Here is a 12,257-nt window from a genome sequence, read left to right as displayed (position 1 = left end):
GACAGTGAGTGATGCAGGTTTGGGAGAAGATAAGCAGTTGGTCTTGGCCATGTTCAGCAGGAGGTGCCTGGTAGCCACCCCAGAGGAGGCGTTGTGAGGTAGCCATCTATACAGCAAAGGTCTGAAGTCGGGAGAGGTCCGGGCCAGGGACAGAAAAATGGAAGCCACCAGTGTCATAGGTGGTACTTAAGGCTGGCTATGGCTGTCACAGGCTTGGCTCTCTCTAGAAACGTGGTTTCCAGCATGATCTGGCCACCTCCCAGAAACTAATACTTCCGGGCCTGTGGGATGCTCCAAAGAGGAAAACCATCTCCAGAGGTAGAGTAGACAGATGAAGTGGGCAGCCTCCCCGCCACCACGTGGACTTTCCAACCAGGCTGCTTTCTGTGGTGGCCCTGAGTGTCCTGCCCAGCCCACGCAGAACAGGAGCCTTCCCCAGGGGAACATGGGCCCAGCGTGTAGTAGTGAGCTCAGGCTCCAACAGGCCTTGTGGGAAGTTCAGAGTCAGCCGTGTGACCTTGGCAGTGACCTCATCTGTCCCAGCTTCAGGTCCCTCCTCTGTGGCGGACATCCTAAGTGTCTCTCCTTCCAGCATGGTTTGAGGGTCCAGTGAGGTCACAGCTGCCCAGCCCTCAGCATAGGCCCCAACCCATCATTAAGAGAATGGCAAGTCCTGCTTCTCAAACACATGCTCCCCACCGATGCCAGTGGTGTCATTGCTGGGGAAGCACAGAGAGAGAGTGCAGATGTGGACGGCACACACAGGTCTCAGGCCCTCTCTGTGTGACATTGGACCAGCTACTTGAACTCTCTTGAGTTTTGACATTCGTCACCTTTTGGAAGTGGTACTGATAGCCACCTCACAGTATTCCTTGGAGGACACAGCAAGATGATGTGTGCAAAGCAGTTTTAGTAATACCTGACACAGAACGTGTGTTTAATAGGCACCGTTATTGTAATTATTTTTTTTTTAATTTTTTTAAAGTTTATTTATTTATTTTGAGAGAGAGAGTGCACAAGCAGGTATGGGGCAGGGAGAAGGAGACATAGAATCCCAAGCAGGCTCCGCACCATCAGCGAAGAACGCAATGTGGGGCTTGAACTCACGAACCGTGAGATCATGACCTGAGCTGAGATCAAGAGTTGGGTGCTTAACCAACTGCGCCACCCAGGCGTCCCTGCTGTAATTATTTTAAATACAGAAGTGATCAAAAGTGTGGGCCTTGGGGTTAGACCACCATGGTTCCTCTGTCCTCTGTTAGTGCATTTGTGTTTGATAGGTAGTAACTAGCCCTCCACTAGAGGGTTTTGGGGGTTGTTTATTTCTTTTTTTTTTTGTTTTTTAGGTCAGTTGCTAAGTTCAGGCACCTCGACTACCTGGAAGTTTAGACTAATTTACACCCATACCGACCATCACGATTTTAAACCTGTTTCACCTTTGAAGCAGCAACTCCAGTTGTGGAGTTCCGTCCCAACACAATCCCACTCTTGCTCAGGGATGCATGTAGAGGGAGAGCCACCCAAACGTTGTTGTAAGGAAGAATTGAAAATAGCCTACATGTTCGTGGCTGAGGAAATGATGTCCGTTCAACATGATGGAATACTGCACAGCCGTTAAAAATAAGACAACTTTATGTTCAGTTACGTGAAGATGTATTACAAGGATGTAAAGGGAAAAGCAAGTATAAGTATGCTGTAAAGTAAAAAATCAAATTGTAGAACAGTGCTTAGTGTGACTGCATTTTTGTTTACCAAAATAAGTTATGCACATTTAACCAGCAAAGGATTGCTACCTTGCATATATAAAGAACCCTGCTCGCCAATAAGATAGAAGTCAATCCTATGGAAAAACGGGAAAAGAGGGCACCCGGGTGGCTCAGTCGGTTGAGTGTCCGACTCTTGATTTCAACTCAGGTCATAATCTCAGGGTTGTGGAATTGAGCCCCACATTGGACTCCACACTGAGTGTGGAGCCCGCTTAAGATTCTTTCTCTGCCCCCTCTCCCTCACTTGTGTGTGCTCTGTCTCTCTCTAAAATAAATAAAAATGAAAAAGAGAAAGAGAAAAAAAAAGAAAAATGGGAAAAAGATAGGAACAAGTAATTTACAAAATAGAAAATCCAGATGGCCAGTAAGGATGAAAATGTGCTCAACCTTCCTTGGGGATGTTGACGGAGGATGGTCCTAAGGCTTCAGTGAATTAACCCTTGTAAAGCACTAGACTGGGGTCTAGCACATAGTAAGTGCTTAGTAAATATTTCATCACTGAGTGTTGTTATTCCCCAAGACATAACTTGATGGGGTCATGGTGCTATATGAGCTGGGCAGACAAGCTGGCAGAGGGGTGGGACCATTTTTAGGGCCAGATTCATCAGGTGGACTCAGGCCAGGGCCTGAGTCACCTCTAACCGCTGATGTGTCTCCTGTCTTCCTGCAGAGCCTTTGTGGCATGTGCCCGCCCAGGCCCGGCTCTCAGCCATGGCGGGAAGCAGCGGGAGCAAGCACACCTCCAGGCAGGACGCAGCAGGCAAAGATTCCCCCAACAGGCATTCCAAAGTGAGTCTGGGCCCCACCTGCTTAATCCTGGGGAGCCAGGACTGCGAAGCTGGCTACTTCACTTCCCTGACCACTGTGGGTCTGACAGTGTCACCTGGGTGTGGGCCTCTGAATGCCATACGTGAGCACATCCTTCTCCTTTGCCATCCACTCCAGCAGAGGGGCCAACTGCTTGGTCTAGAGCCAGACAAACGCACAGCCAGCTCTAGCCCTCACCAGCCAAGTCATCGCCAGCAAATCCCTTTGCCTCCTTGTGCCACAGTTTCCCTACGATTACACTGGTCATGGTCAGTGTCTTCACCAGCTCAGGCTGCTGTAACAAAATACCATAGACTGGGTGACTGACAACAGAAATTTCCTTCTCACAGTTCTGAGGCCGGGAAGTCCAAGATCAAGGCTCAGGCAGATTCAGTGTCTGGTGAAGACCCACTTCCTGGTTCATAGATGGCCTCCTTCTCACTTCATGTGGTGGAAGGGATGAGGGAGCTAGCTCTCTGGGGTCTCTTGTGTAAGGATGTAAATGTATGTATGTGGATTTAATAATCCCACTCACGAGGAATGGATAACTACATATAGGGGTATAAATATGTAAATATGTATAGGGATTTTATAATCCTATTCACGGGGGCTCTACCCTCATAACCTAATCACCTCCCCTAATGCCATCACACTGGGAGAGGCGCACCAGCGGTCAGCCTGTGGCAGTGAGCTAACTGCTCTAACGGATGGTCCCTAAATCTCAGTGACCTCACACAGTAGAAGTTTGTTTCCCTCTCGTATAACACAGTTGGGTGTGGATATTCAGTGAGCAAGCTTTCCACATGGTGATTCTGGAACCCAGGCTCCCTATCCCTTGTGGCTCTGCCGTCCCTCAGGGCCTCAGAGCCCTCTGCTGGGTCCTTGCCTGTTTCTGGCAGGTAGGGGTGGGAGAAAGAGGGGTTGGTGTGCGAAGTCTCTATAGCCCAGGCCTGGAAATGGTATGAATCGTTTCCACTTGTATTGCATTGGCCAGCACTCCATCACGAGGCCACACCTCGGCGCAAGGGAAGCTGGGAAATGTAGTCCCGAGTGCCCCGGAGAAAGGAGGTCGTTTTGGTGAGCACTTGGCAGTCTCTTTGCATCCCTTCATAAGGTGGGAATTTGATGGGTGCATTCGATGTGCCAGGCCCTGGGACCACAGTGATGAAGTGGACAGATGTGCCCAGGTGCTCCCAAAGCTGACACCCCAGTGTGGGCAGCAAGCAGTAAGCAGATAAACAGATGCATTCCATAACACCAGGAACTGGTCTTTGCTGTGAAGGATAACCAAGGCAGAGGTCAGGGCAAAGACTGTCAAGCACTACTGCTTTAGGGTGAGGTGGTCAGTGAAGGCCTTGTGAGGAGGCCTTGAATGAAGTAAGGGGCAGTCCATGAAGATACCTGAGGGAAGAGCCTTCCAGGCAGAAGCAATAGCAAGTGCCAAGGCCCTGCTCAGAGCACAGTGATCAGAAGGGAGGGGGCAGATGAAGTTAGAGGGCAGGACGTGGGACCAGACTGCACAGAGCCTCAGGGCGAGGACTCTGGCTCTTCCCATGAGTAAAATGGAGCCACAGGAAGGTTCTGAGCAGGGAAGGGACATGAAATGGGGCAAGTGTTCACAGCCTCCCTCCGGCTGCATATAGGCAAACCGGGGGCAGAGGTGAGTGGGAGACGGGGATGGGGCAGGAGGACCAGGGAGGAGGCTGCTGCCATGGTAGGTACAGTGGGAGGTGGTGGTGACAGGCCCGCGGTGGAGCCGTGGAGGTGGAGAAGTGGCAGGTCCTAGATCTCTTGACGATGCAGGCCACAGGATTTGCTGTTGGGGTGCACACAGGTGCGAGAGCAACAGCAGGTCCCGGGTGACTCCAAGCCTCTTGTGTGGGGCAGCCGAAAGGCTGGAGGGGCCTTTATTGGGGCGGGGAAGAGGGATCCGGGAAGGAAGGTCAGGAGCTCAGCTTTGTATGCATTGAGCTTGAGCTGTGGACAGCACGTCACACGCATACTGTCACGCCTCCCTCTGAACAAGCCCATGAGGCAGGGTTATCAACAACCCAGCTTCACAGGTGTGGAAACTGAGGCACAGGAGAGCTACGTCACTTGTCTGAGGTAACACGCTCAAAAGCAGGGGAGCCAGAGCTTGGGTGTGGGGAGGACCCAGGGAGGGAAGGTTGGCCCCCACTGTGGACTCTATGGATGACACTTCTCTTGCCTTCCAGGGAGAACCTCAGTACTCCAGTCATTCCAGCAGCAACACCCTCTCCAGCAACGCATCCAGCAGCCACAGCGACGACCGCTGGTTTGACCCCCTGGACCCCCTGGAGCCGGAGCAAGATCCCCTCTCCAAGGGTGGCTCTAGTGACAGCGGCATCGACACCACCCTCTACACCTCCAGCCCCAGCTGCGTGTCCCTGGCCAAGGTGCCTCGGCAGCCCAAGCCACACAAGCCCCCGGGAAGCATGGGCCTTTGCGGCGGCGGACGGGAGGCCGCCACGCGGTCCCACCACGCAGACAGACGGCGGGAGGTCTCGCCAGCCCCTGCGGTTGCCGGTCAGAACAAGGGCTACCGACCGAAATTGTACTCCTCAGGCTCCAGCACCCCTACAGGCCTGGCGGGGGGTAGCCGTGACCCACCAAGGCAGCCTAGGTAAGACACTGCTCTTCACCCCGGTCCTCCAAGCAGTTCTGACCGCCTTCTGCTTCCCCCACAGTCCTGACAGGGGGGTTCCCCTCCCTACAAGCATGCTGCTTGCAGATGGATGTGCTTACACACTAGTTTGCTTACAGAGTTGGGAGCCTCATGGACCACCCACTACTGCCCATCATTCACCTTCTAGTACCCTGGGTAGAGGGAAGGAAACCCCTGGCTGGCTGTTTCATCTGCCTCTGGTTTACTCTGACCCTCTCTCTTTCCCTCTCTTTCTGCTAAGACCAGTGGTTTTATGCTTTCTGGAGGTCACAGACTATATGTGTTAGGCATGCATTCGGCTGGAGGTAACAGGAAATCTGACCCACAGTAGCTTTTAAAAAAAAAAATTTTTTTAAGGTTTATTCATTTTTCAGAGACAGAGCATGAGCGGGGGAGGGGCAGAGAGAGAGGGAGACAAGACACAGAATCTGAAACAGGCTCCAGGCTCTGAGCTGTCAGCACAGAGCTCAACGCGGGGCTCGAACTCGGGCAGTGTGAGATCATGACCTGAGCCGAAGTCGGACGCTTAACCAACTGAGCCACGCAGGCACCCCTGAGCCACAGTAGCTTAAACAGACGGAGCTTTAACAGTCCCCCGATGAGAACTCCACAGAGGGCAGAGCCAAGCTAGTACAGCAGCTCAGGGAGGGCCTCAAGGCCTGGCATCCTGTGTCTTCCTCTTCCACCATTCTTACCATACTGGCTGCGGCTCCCTTGTCTCCAGATGGCTGTGGTGCCCCTGGGGGGAATGGGCCCAAAAAACAGAGGAAGATGGCTTCTCCTAGTTCCCTTTCCATGAAGAAAGCAACAGCTTTCCCAGAGCCCTTTGAACAGAGCGACGTCACAAGGAAGGCTGAGAAATCACAGCTTAACCCTCTAGCCAACACAGCGAAGGGCAGTGGTCTCCACACAGTCCCCTAGAGGGCTCTTCAGCACAGATTGCAGGACCCCACTCGGAGTTTCTGATTCAATTTTGAGGACCACTGGTGGAGAGGCAGGCAGGGGACCAAGGGAGAAAGACCTGGCATTGATGGGCCATCAGTCTGGGGCCTAGACTGCACACACTTTGGGCACCCTATGAAAGCCATGAAATGTCTCTCTGAAGAGCACACTGAGGTGGAAAACCGTTCGGCAAGTCGCCAAGCTCAGCCTGGAGCACGTGCCCCTCACAGGTCTGCAGCCCAGGCAGGAGTCACGGTGCTGCGGTCCCCAGTGCAGACCCCAAAGGCCACAGCCTTCCTTCCATTCCCTGACCGCCCCTGAGCAGGGGCCAGCCCGGGACCCCATAGGGAGTCCTCGTCCCCTTTGGTTTCCTCAGGCCTTTGCCAGTCCTCAAACTACGGCCTCTGTCCACGCAGACCACACAGGACCCATGCACCCAGGCAGTGGCCTCAGACCTTGTCCGCAGCCTACAGTGCACTTCTGTCTGTGTCTATGCAGAAATATCTGTGTTTAAAAAAAAAAAAAAAAAAAAAAAAAAGGCGAAGCAAAAGTGACCCAAACAGTACTCAGCCTAACCGTGTGTGAAGCACTTTGATGTAGTCTAGTCTGTTCAAAGTGTGAATGCAGCTCAATACCTCCTTCAGTGGTCTCATGATTTAGCAGTGGTTCTCTGACCGGTTTGGAAACTGCCATGTTTGAGGGTGTCTGCATTGTGTGGGTACCTCCCCTTGCCCTGGTCAGGGGCCCAGAAGGGTGAGGATGGAGAGGGTGTGCGGCCCAGTGGGTTTAGTCTCTGGCTCAGCCCATCTCCCTAGACAGGTGGTTCTTAATCAGTGAAACTCACGGACTCTGGAACAGCTCTTTCATTCATTATTTATCCCTTCGTTTCACTCACAGATATTTCTTAGGGACCTGTTGTGTCACAGACACTAGGGTGGGAGCCGGGGTGAAATAATGAGCAAATTCAGATGAGGCCCCCCCTCAGCCCCTCACCTCAGCCCATCATCCGCTGAGGGAGACAGACGACAATTAGGCCATCACTGAGACACCTGTCAAAGTGCACTCACCTAGAGGGACTCTGCACCAGGAGAATCCTGGGTGCCGCAGGGTCCCAGGTCTCAGCTCTGCTAGTCCCTGTGCTGGACATAGGCCTGTGTTCGTAAATCTGAGTAACCGTAGGGTTTTGAAATCTGCGATATAAAGGCAGCGGCTCTGAGGAGAAGACTGTGGCTGAAGCAGGGAGTGGGTATAAAATTACCCTGTGTCTGACAGAAAGATTTGCTGAACCCAGGAATGAAGGGAATAAAATGGGAGAGGAGCCCACTACAAAAGAGGGCCCAGCGGTTGGGAGCTTTAATTTGCATACAGACAATTGATGCTAATTGCAAATCATTCTTATCTACTCATTAAGCTGCTTCCTGAAGTTTTCTCCTAGGCAACCAGGCTCTGGCATGGAACAGCATTTCCCAAAATGGGGTGCTCGAGGTGATTTGGGTGGTATAGGAGGAAAATGTTTTTGTTTTTGTTTTTTTTAACAGATAAATGTTTGCTTTAATGAGTATTAGGAAAGGTGTTACCTGCCCATCCCCTGCTTTTACAGATACTGTCTTGGACAAGTTGAGGAAAATTGAATGAGTTGATTTAAAGAAACATCTGCATGGTAGATGAGAGTATGGACCTCCACCAGGGTTCAAGCCCTCCTTCTTGCCTTGCCTTGGCTGTGTGGCCTTGGGCAAATGACTGAACTTCTCTGGGCCTCGGTTTCTTCGTCTGTAAAATGGGGGATAAATCACATACCTATCTCATAAGGATATGGTAAAGATTTAATGACCTACTGTGTGTAGGACCCTTAGAACCATACCAGGCAGTAGGCCTTGAGCCTGCCTGTCATTAAAATCACAGGGGATTGTTATAAAAAGAGGAGAGGTATGCCTCAAACTAACCAAATCAGAATGTTTCTCCGGGGCCATGCCTCTTTCAGGCAGTTCTGGGGACACCAAGATGGCTGAGACAGCCCCAGGCCTGCTCTCTCGGGGCTCAAAGTCCAACAGGGGAGACACACCTGTTCCCAGAGTGGTCAGGGCCAAGGTGAGGGAAGCACCTGGGATGCGGGAGCCCAGAGGAAGGGCCAGACCCCATTGTGTGAGAGGCTTTCCTAGAACAAAGAGGCTGATGCGAGCCAGGGGACTAGGAGGGCAGGGCATCCCAGATAGAGAAGGTGTGCAAGTCCCATGTGTGGGCCTTGCTTGGCTGCCCTCCCACAACTTTCCCGTCTTGGCGGGGGAACCAAGTTCCCAGTTGGTCGCTGAGCACCTGAGCCCAAGAGGCCCACATGTGCCTCCACCTGCCGCCGGCCCGCGCTGCCCCTCACACCGGTCAGCCCACCGGCCTTCTGCATCTGCTCTCGTTTATCTCTTCCCTTGGGCTGAGCTGGGATGACAGCCTGCTATCGAGGGCAGGCACGCGAGCCGCATAGCTGCCCCGGTCTCTGCTTGCACAGCACGTTGTAATAGAGCACCCGTGTTTATTCACACAGCGAGTGCTCATTGTGTGCCTGGCCCTCTGCTGGGCGCTGCGGGCACACACGGCCCCTGCTGTCCTGGCACTGACCCGGTACCGGGGAGCCAGCAAGCAAATAATGATCAAAGTAATAGATGAACTGTGCTAGGGGAAAGCCGGCAGAGGAGACCCACTGGGATCCGCGAGTGGATGCGGTCCAGGACTCAAAGGAGTGTCTAATCTAGCCCAAGGGGCAAAGGTAGGTTCAATGAGGAAGGGTCATTTCTGCCAAAGATAAGAACAATAAGGAGGTGGGAGCAAGTGAGTAGTTTCCGAGGGGCTGATGATATATTCTTGACCCAGGATGCAGTCACATGGTGTCTGCTTTGTAACTGTTTCTTCAGTTATATGCATATACTTTGTACACTGCTCTGTGTGTCAGCTATTATACAATTTTTTTAGGTATTTATTTCAACAGAGACAAAGCAGGAGTGGGCAAGGGGCAGAGAGGGAGAGGGAGAGGGAGACAGAGAATCCCAAGCAGGCTCTGCACCGTCAGCACGGAGCCCGATGTGGGGCTCAAACTCACAAAACCGTGAGATCATGACCCAAGCTGAAACCAAGAGTCAGACACTTAACTGACTGAGCCACCCAGGCACCCCTGTACAATTTTTTTTTAAAAAGAGAGAAGGGGGGGGAAGGGGGGAAAGGAAAGATGAGATGTAAAAGGGATGTCTCGATGAATGGGAAGGAGTAGCATGTGCAAAGGCCCTGAGGTGGAGAGGAAGGCGGATGCTGTTAGGTCACTGAACACAGGCCCCTTGGCTCAAGGGTAGAAACTGAGGGGCCAGCTGATAAGAGGTTTTTGGGGAAGTCAGCAGGAGCCAGACCATGCAGGGCCCTGTCCACCACATTACAGAGTTTGGATTCGATCCCAAGAACTGTGGGCAGCAAGGAGAGGTTTCAGCAGAAAGGGTAGTACAGGCGGATTTATGTTTTGAAAGATAGTGCTGGAGATGAGACTGGAGGCAGAGCCTCAGGGACAGGGCTGAGGCAGAGATATGAGTGAGAAGGAAGGGGTCTGGACCAGAGGACAGAGCAGCTACGCCTGCATCACAAAGTGGCATTGCTAGGACACCAGGAGGGAGGGAGACACAGGTCCAGGATGGTGCCAGGGAGCAAAGAGTCGAGGCTGACTGCTGAGTGTCAGGAGGCTGCTGCAGACAGGGTGGTGAGGTTCTTGAGAAGAGACTGGGGCAGGGTCAGCCCAGGAGGCACATTACTCTTAGGTAACAGGACGGACGGCCAGGAAGGCCTCTTACAAGGTTGTTATTTTGTAGGAAGCAAGAGATTGACCCAGGCAGAAGAAACAGCAAATGTCACGACAGTGAAGGTGAACTCATTTGCAGTGCTTAAGAAATGGCCAAGCGGGTGCGCCTGGGTGGCTCAGTCAGTTGAATGTCTGACTTCGGCTCAGGTCATGATCTCACAGTTCGTGAGTTCAAGCCCTGCATCGGGCTCTGTGCTGTCAGCGCAGAGCCTGCTTCGGATCCTCTGTCCCCTTCTCTCTCTGCCTGTCTCTCAAAAATGAATAAAACATAAAAAAAAAAAAAAATGATCAAGTGGCCAGAGAGGGAGGAGCGGACAGGGCAAAGGGGAGAGTGACAGGAGGTCAGTTGTGCACGGTAGGCCGGAACCCGGTTCTGGCAGGCTTACTGACCATGGTCAGCTGCTGGGATTTGATTCTGAGGGACATGGGAGCCATGGGAGGCATGTGAATGCACAGTCTGACTTAGTTTTAAAAAGATTACTCTAGACTATTTGAAAGGTAGAAGGGATTGAGTTTGCCCGCAAAACTCAGGGACTGCCACCAGGGGGATGGGCCGTGCCGAGCAGGGAAACACCTATCCGGTCCCTCCCCGTGCTCCGGCCCCGCCATGGAAGCCGCCACAGCCTGTAGCAGCTTGTGCCCATCGATGATTTCAGTGACTTCGCAGACTCTCTCCCCAGACATTCGTCATGGGAGCCCGGCTTCCAGGCGCACTGCCAGGCGCCAGCGCCTGCTGTGGGCACCGCAGTGGGCTGAGTGATCCCAGGCGGGCAGCCACCTGGCCCCCCGCCCTCTCCTGAGGCAGCACACGCTTCAGAGCTCCCTGGGTTTGCAGAGCTGTGAAGGGGCACTCAGAGGCTCTCCACTCCACGTGGAGCTGACACAGCCAGGCAGGAAGTACGTGGCTTTGCCTCCCCAGGCTGTGCCAAGAGGGAGTCTCTGGGATACACTTCTGGGGGCACAGCTCTTAAAGGTAATGTGAGGGCCTTGGAACCCACTGGGGTCACACACAACAGAGATCCACTTGGGAGAATCACAGTCAGCCTGGGAGAGGAACCCAAGCCCTCTAAAGGAAAGGAGGGAGCAGTGCAAAGGCCCTGAGGTGAAAATGTTTCTGTCTGGGAACAGCTTCCCTTTCACCTGGCTGGAGCCCAGTAAGTGGGAGGAGCTGAGGGCAGAAGGGGCAGGCCAGATGGTGTGGGGCCTTGTGGGCAGAGGGGAGGACTCTGCCTCTGCCCTGAGTAAGGTGGAGCCACAGAGAGTCCTGGGCAGAAGCGGGCTGCGATCTGACTCGGTGTTCACAGGCTCTCTCTGGCTGTGTTCAGTGAGAGTGGGCAGGAGGAGACTGCTACGGCGATGGGCGTGGGGGTGGAGGGGGTGAGCATTGGCGGGTTTCTGCATCACTCTGATCCCGTATCCTCCCTGCAGACCTGCCACTTCTGCTCCCAGGCCACTGAGTGGAATGTGGCCACTCGAGACTCCTACACGATAACTCCAGCCACACGCGGGGACTGATTGAACTCTCAAGGTCATGCCACGCACTAGGGAGAGAGGGCAAGATTGGTCTAGCAGTTAAGGCCAAGCAGTGAGGGATTCCTGGGCTCTGGCCTCTGACTGCCTGCGTCCGGATCACAGCTCCAAAGCTGACCCAACCGTGTGATCTCCATCAGGCTCCTTAGTTTCTCTGAGGCTCAGTTTTCTCATCTGTAAAATGGGAGTAATGATAGGATCTGTGGTCTAAGGCTGCCACAGTGAACCTACATCATGCACTGAAAGTACTTAGCACGGGGCCTGCGACGTAGCTGGCTCCAAAAATAGCAGCTGCTGCCAGGCTTTGTTTGCACGTATTACATATCTGTCGTGACTGCAGTTGTTGAAAGTACAGGCTTGGGGTTCAAAGCCGGGGTCTCTTGAGCCAGACTGGGTTTGCATCCTGGCTCCATCCCTACCAGCTGCATCATTTTGGGGGCAGATTATTTAATCTCTCTGGGGCCTGGTTTCCCACTTGAAACACGGGGTTGGTGGTGGTTCCTGCCTCAGGGGGTTGCCAGGACAACTCAATGAAGATGCTTGGGGCAGGGCCTGGCCATGCTCACAGGCTCAGCACAGCCAGCCCTGTCACTGCCACCACTCTTCCTTCTGCGCAGGGGCTCAGCCACCCTAGGCCACCCATCAAGACTTGAGTGTAAGTGCAGCTCTGATTTCTCCATCCAACCCATGGTTTTTC

At 53.2% G+C, this 12,257-nt stretch overlaps 1 protein-coding gene across 11 annotated transcripts in view; it reads left to right on the top strand.

The window, feature by feature from the left end:
• Positions 1–12,257, top strand: part of SIPA1L3 (signal induced proliferation associated 1 like 3) — a 236,991-nt gene that overhangs the window by 193,276 nt on the left and 31,458 nt on the right. For all 11 annotated transcript variants that reach the window (XM_060650967.3, XM_060650956.3, XM_060650963.3 and 8 more), the window contains 2 exons: positions 2,437–2,555; positions 4,790–5,217. In XM_060650967.3, coding sequence (XP_060506950.3) covers positions 2,437–2,555; positions 4,790–5,217 — 547 coding nt within the window. The remainder of the gene's footprint in view (positions 1–2,436; positions 2,556–4,789; positions 5,218–12,257) is intronic.

The sequence above is a fragment of the Panthera onca genome, chromosome E2 (assembly GCF_046562875.1).
Source record: "Panthera onca isolate mPanOnc1 chromosome E2, mPanOnc1 haplotype 2, whole genome shotgun sequence".
NCBI lineage: Eukaryota > Metazoa > Chordata > Mammalia > Carnivora > Felidae > Panthera > Panthera onca.
This window is presented reverse-complemented; position numbering and strand designations above follow the sequence as displayed.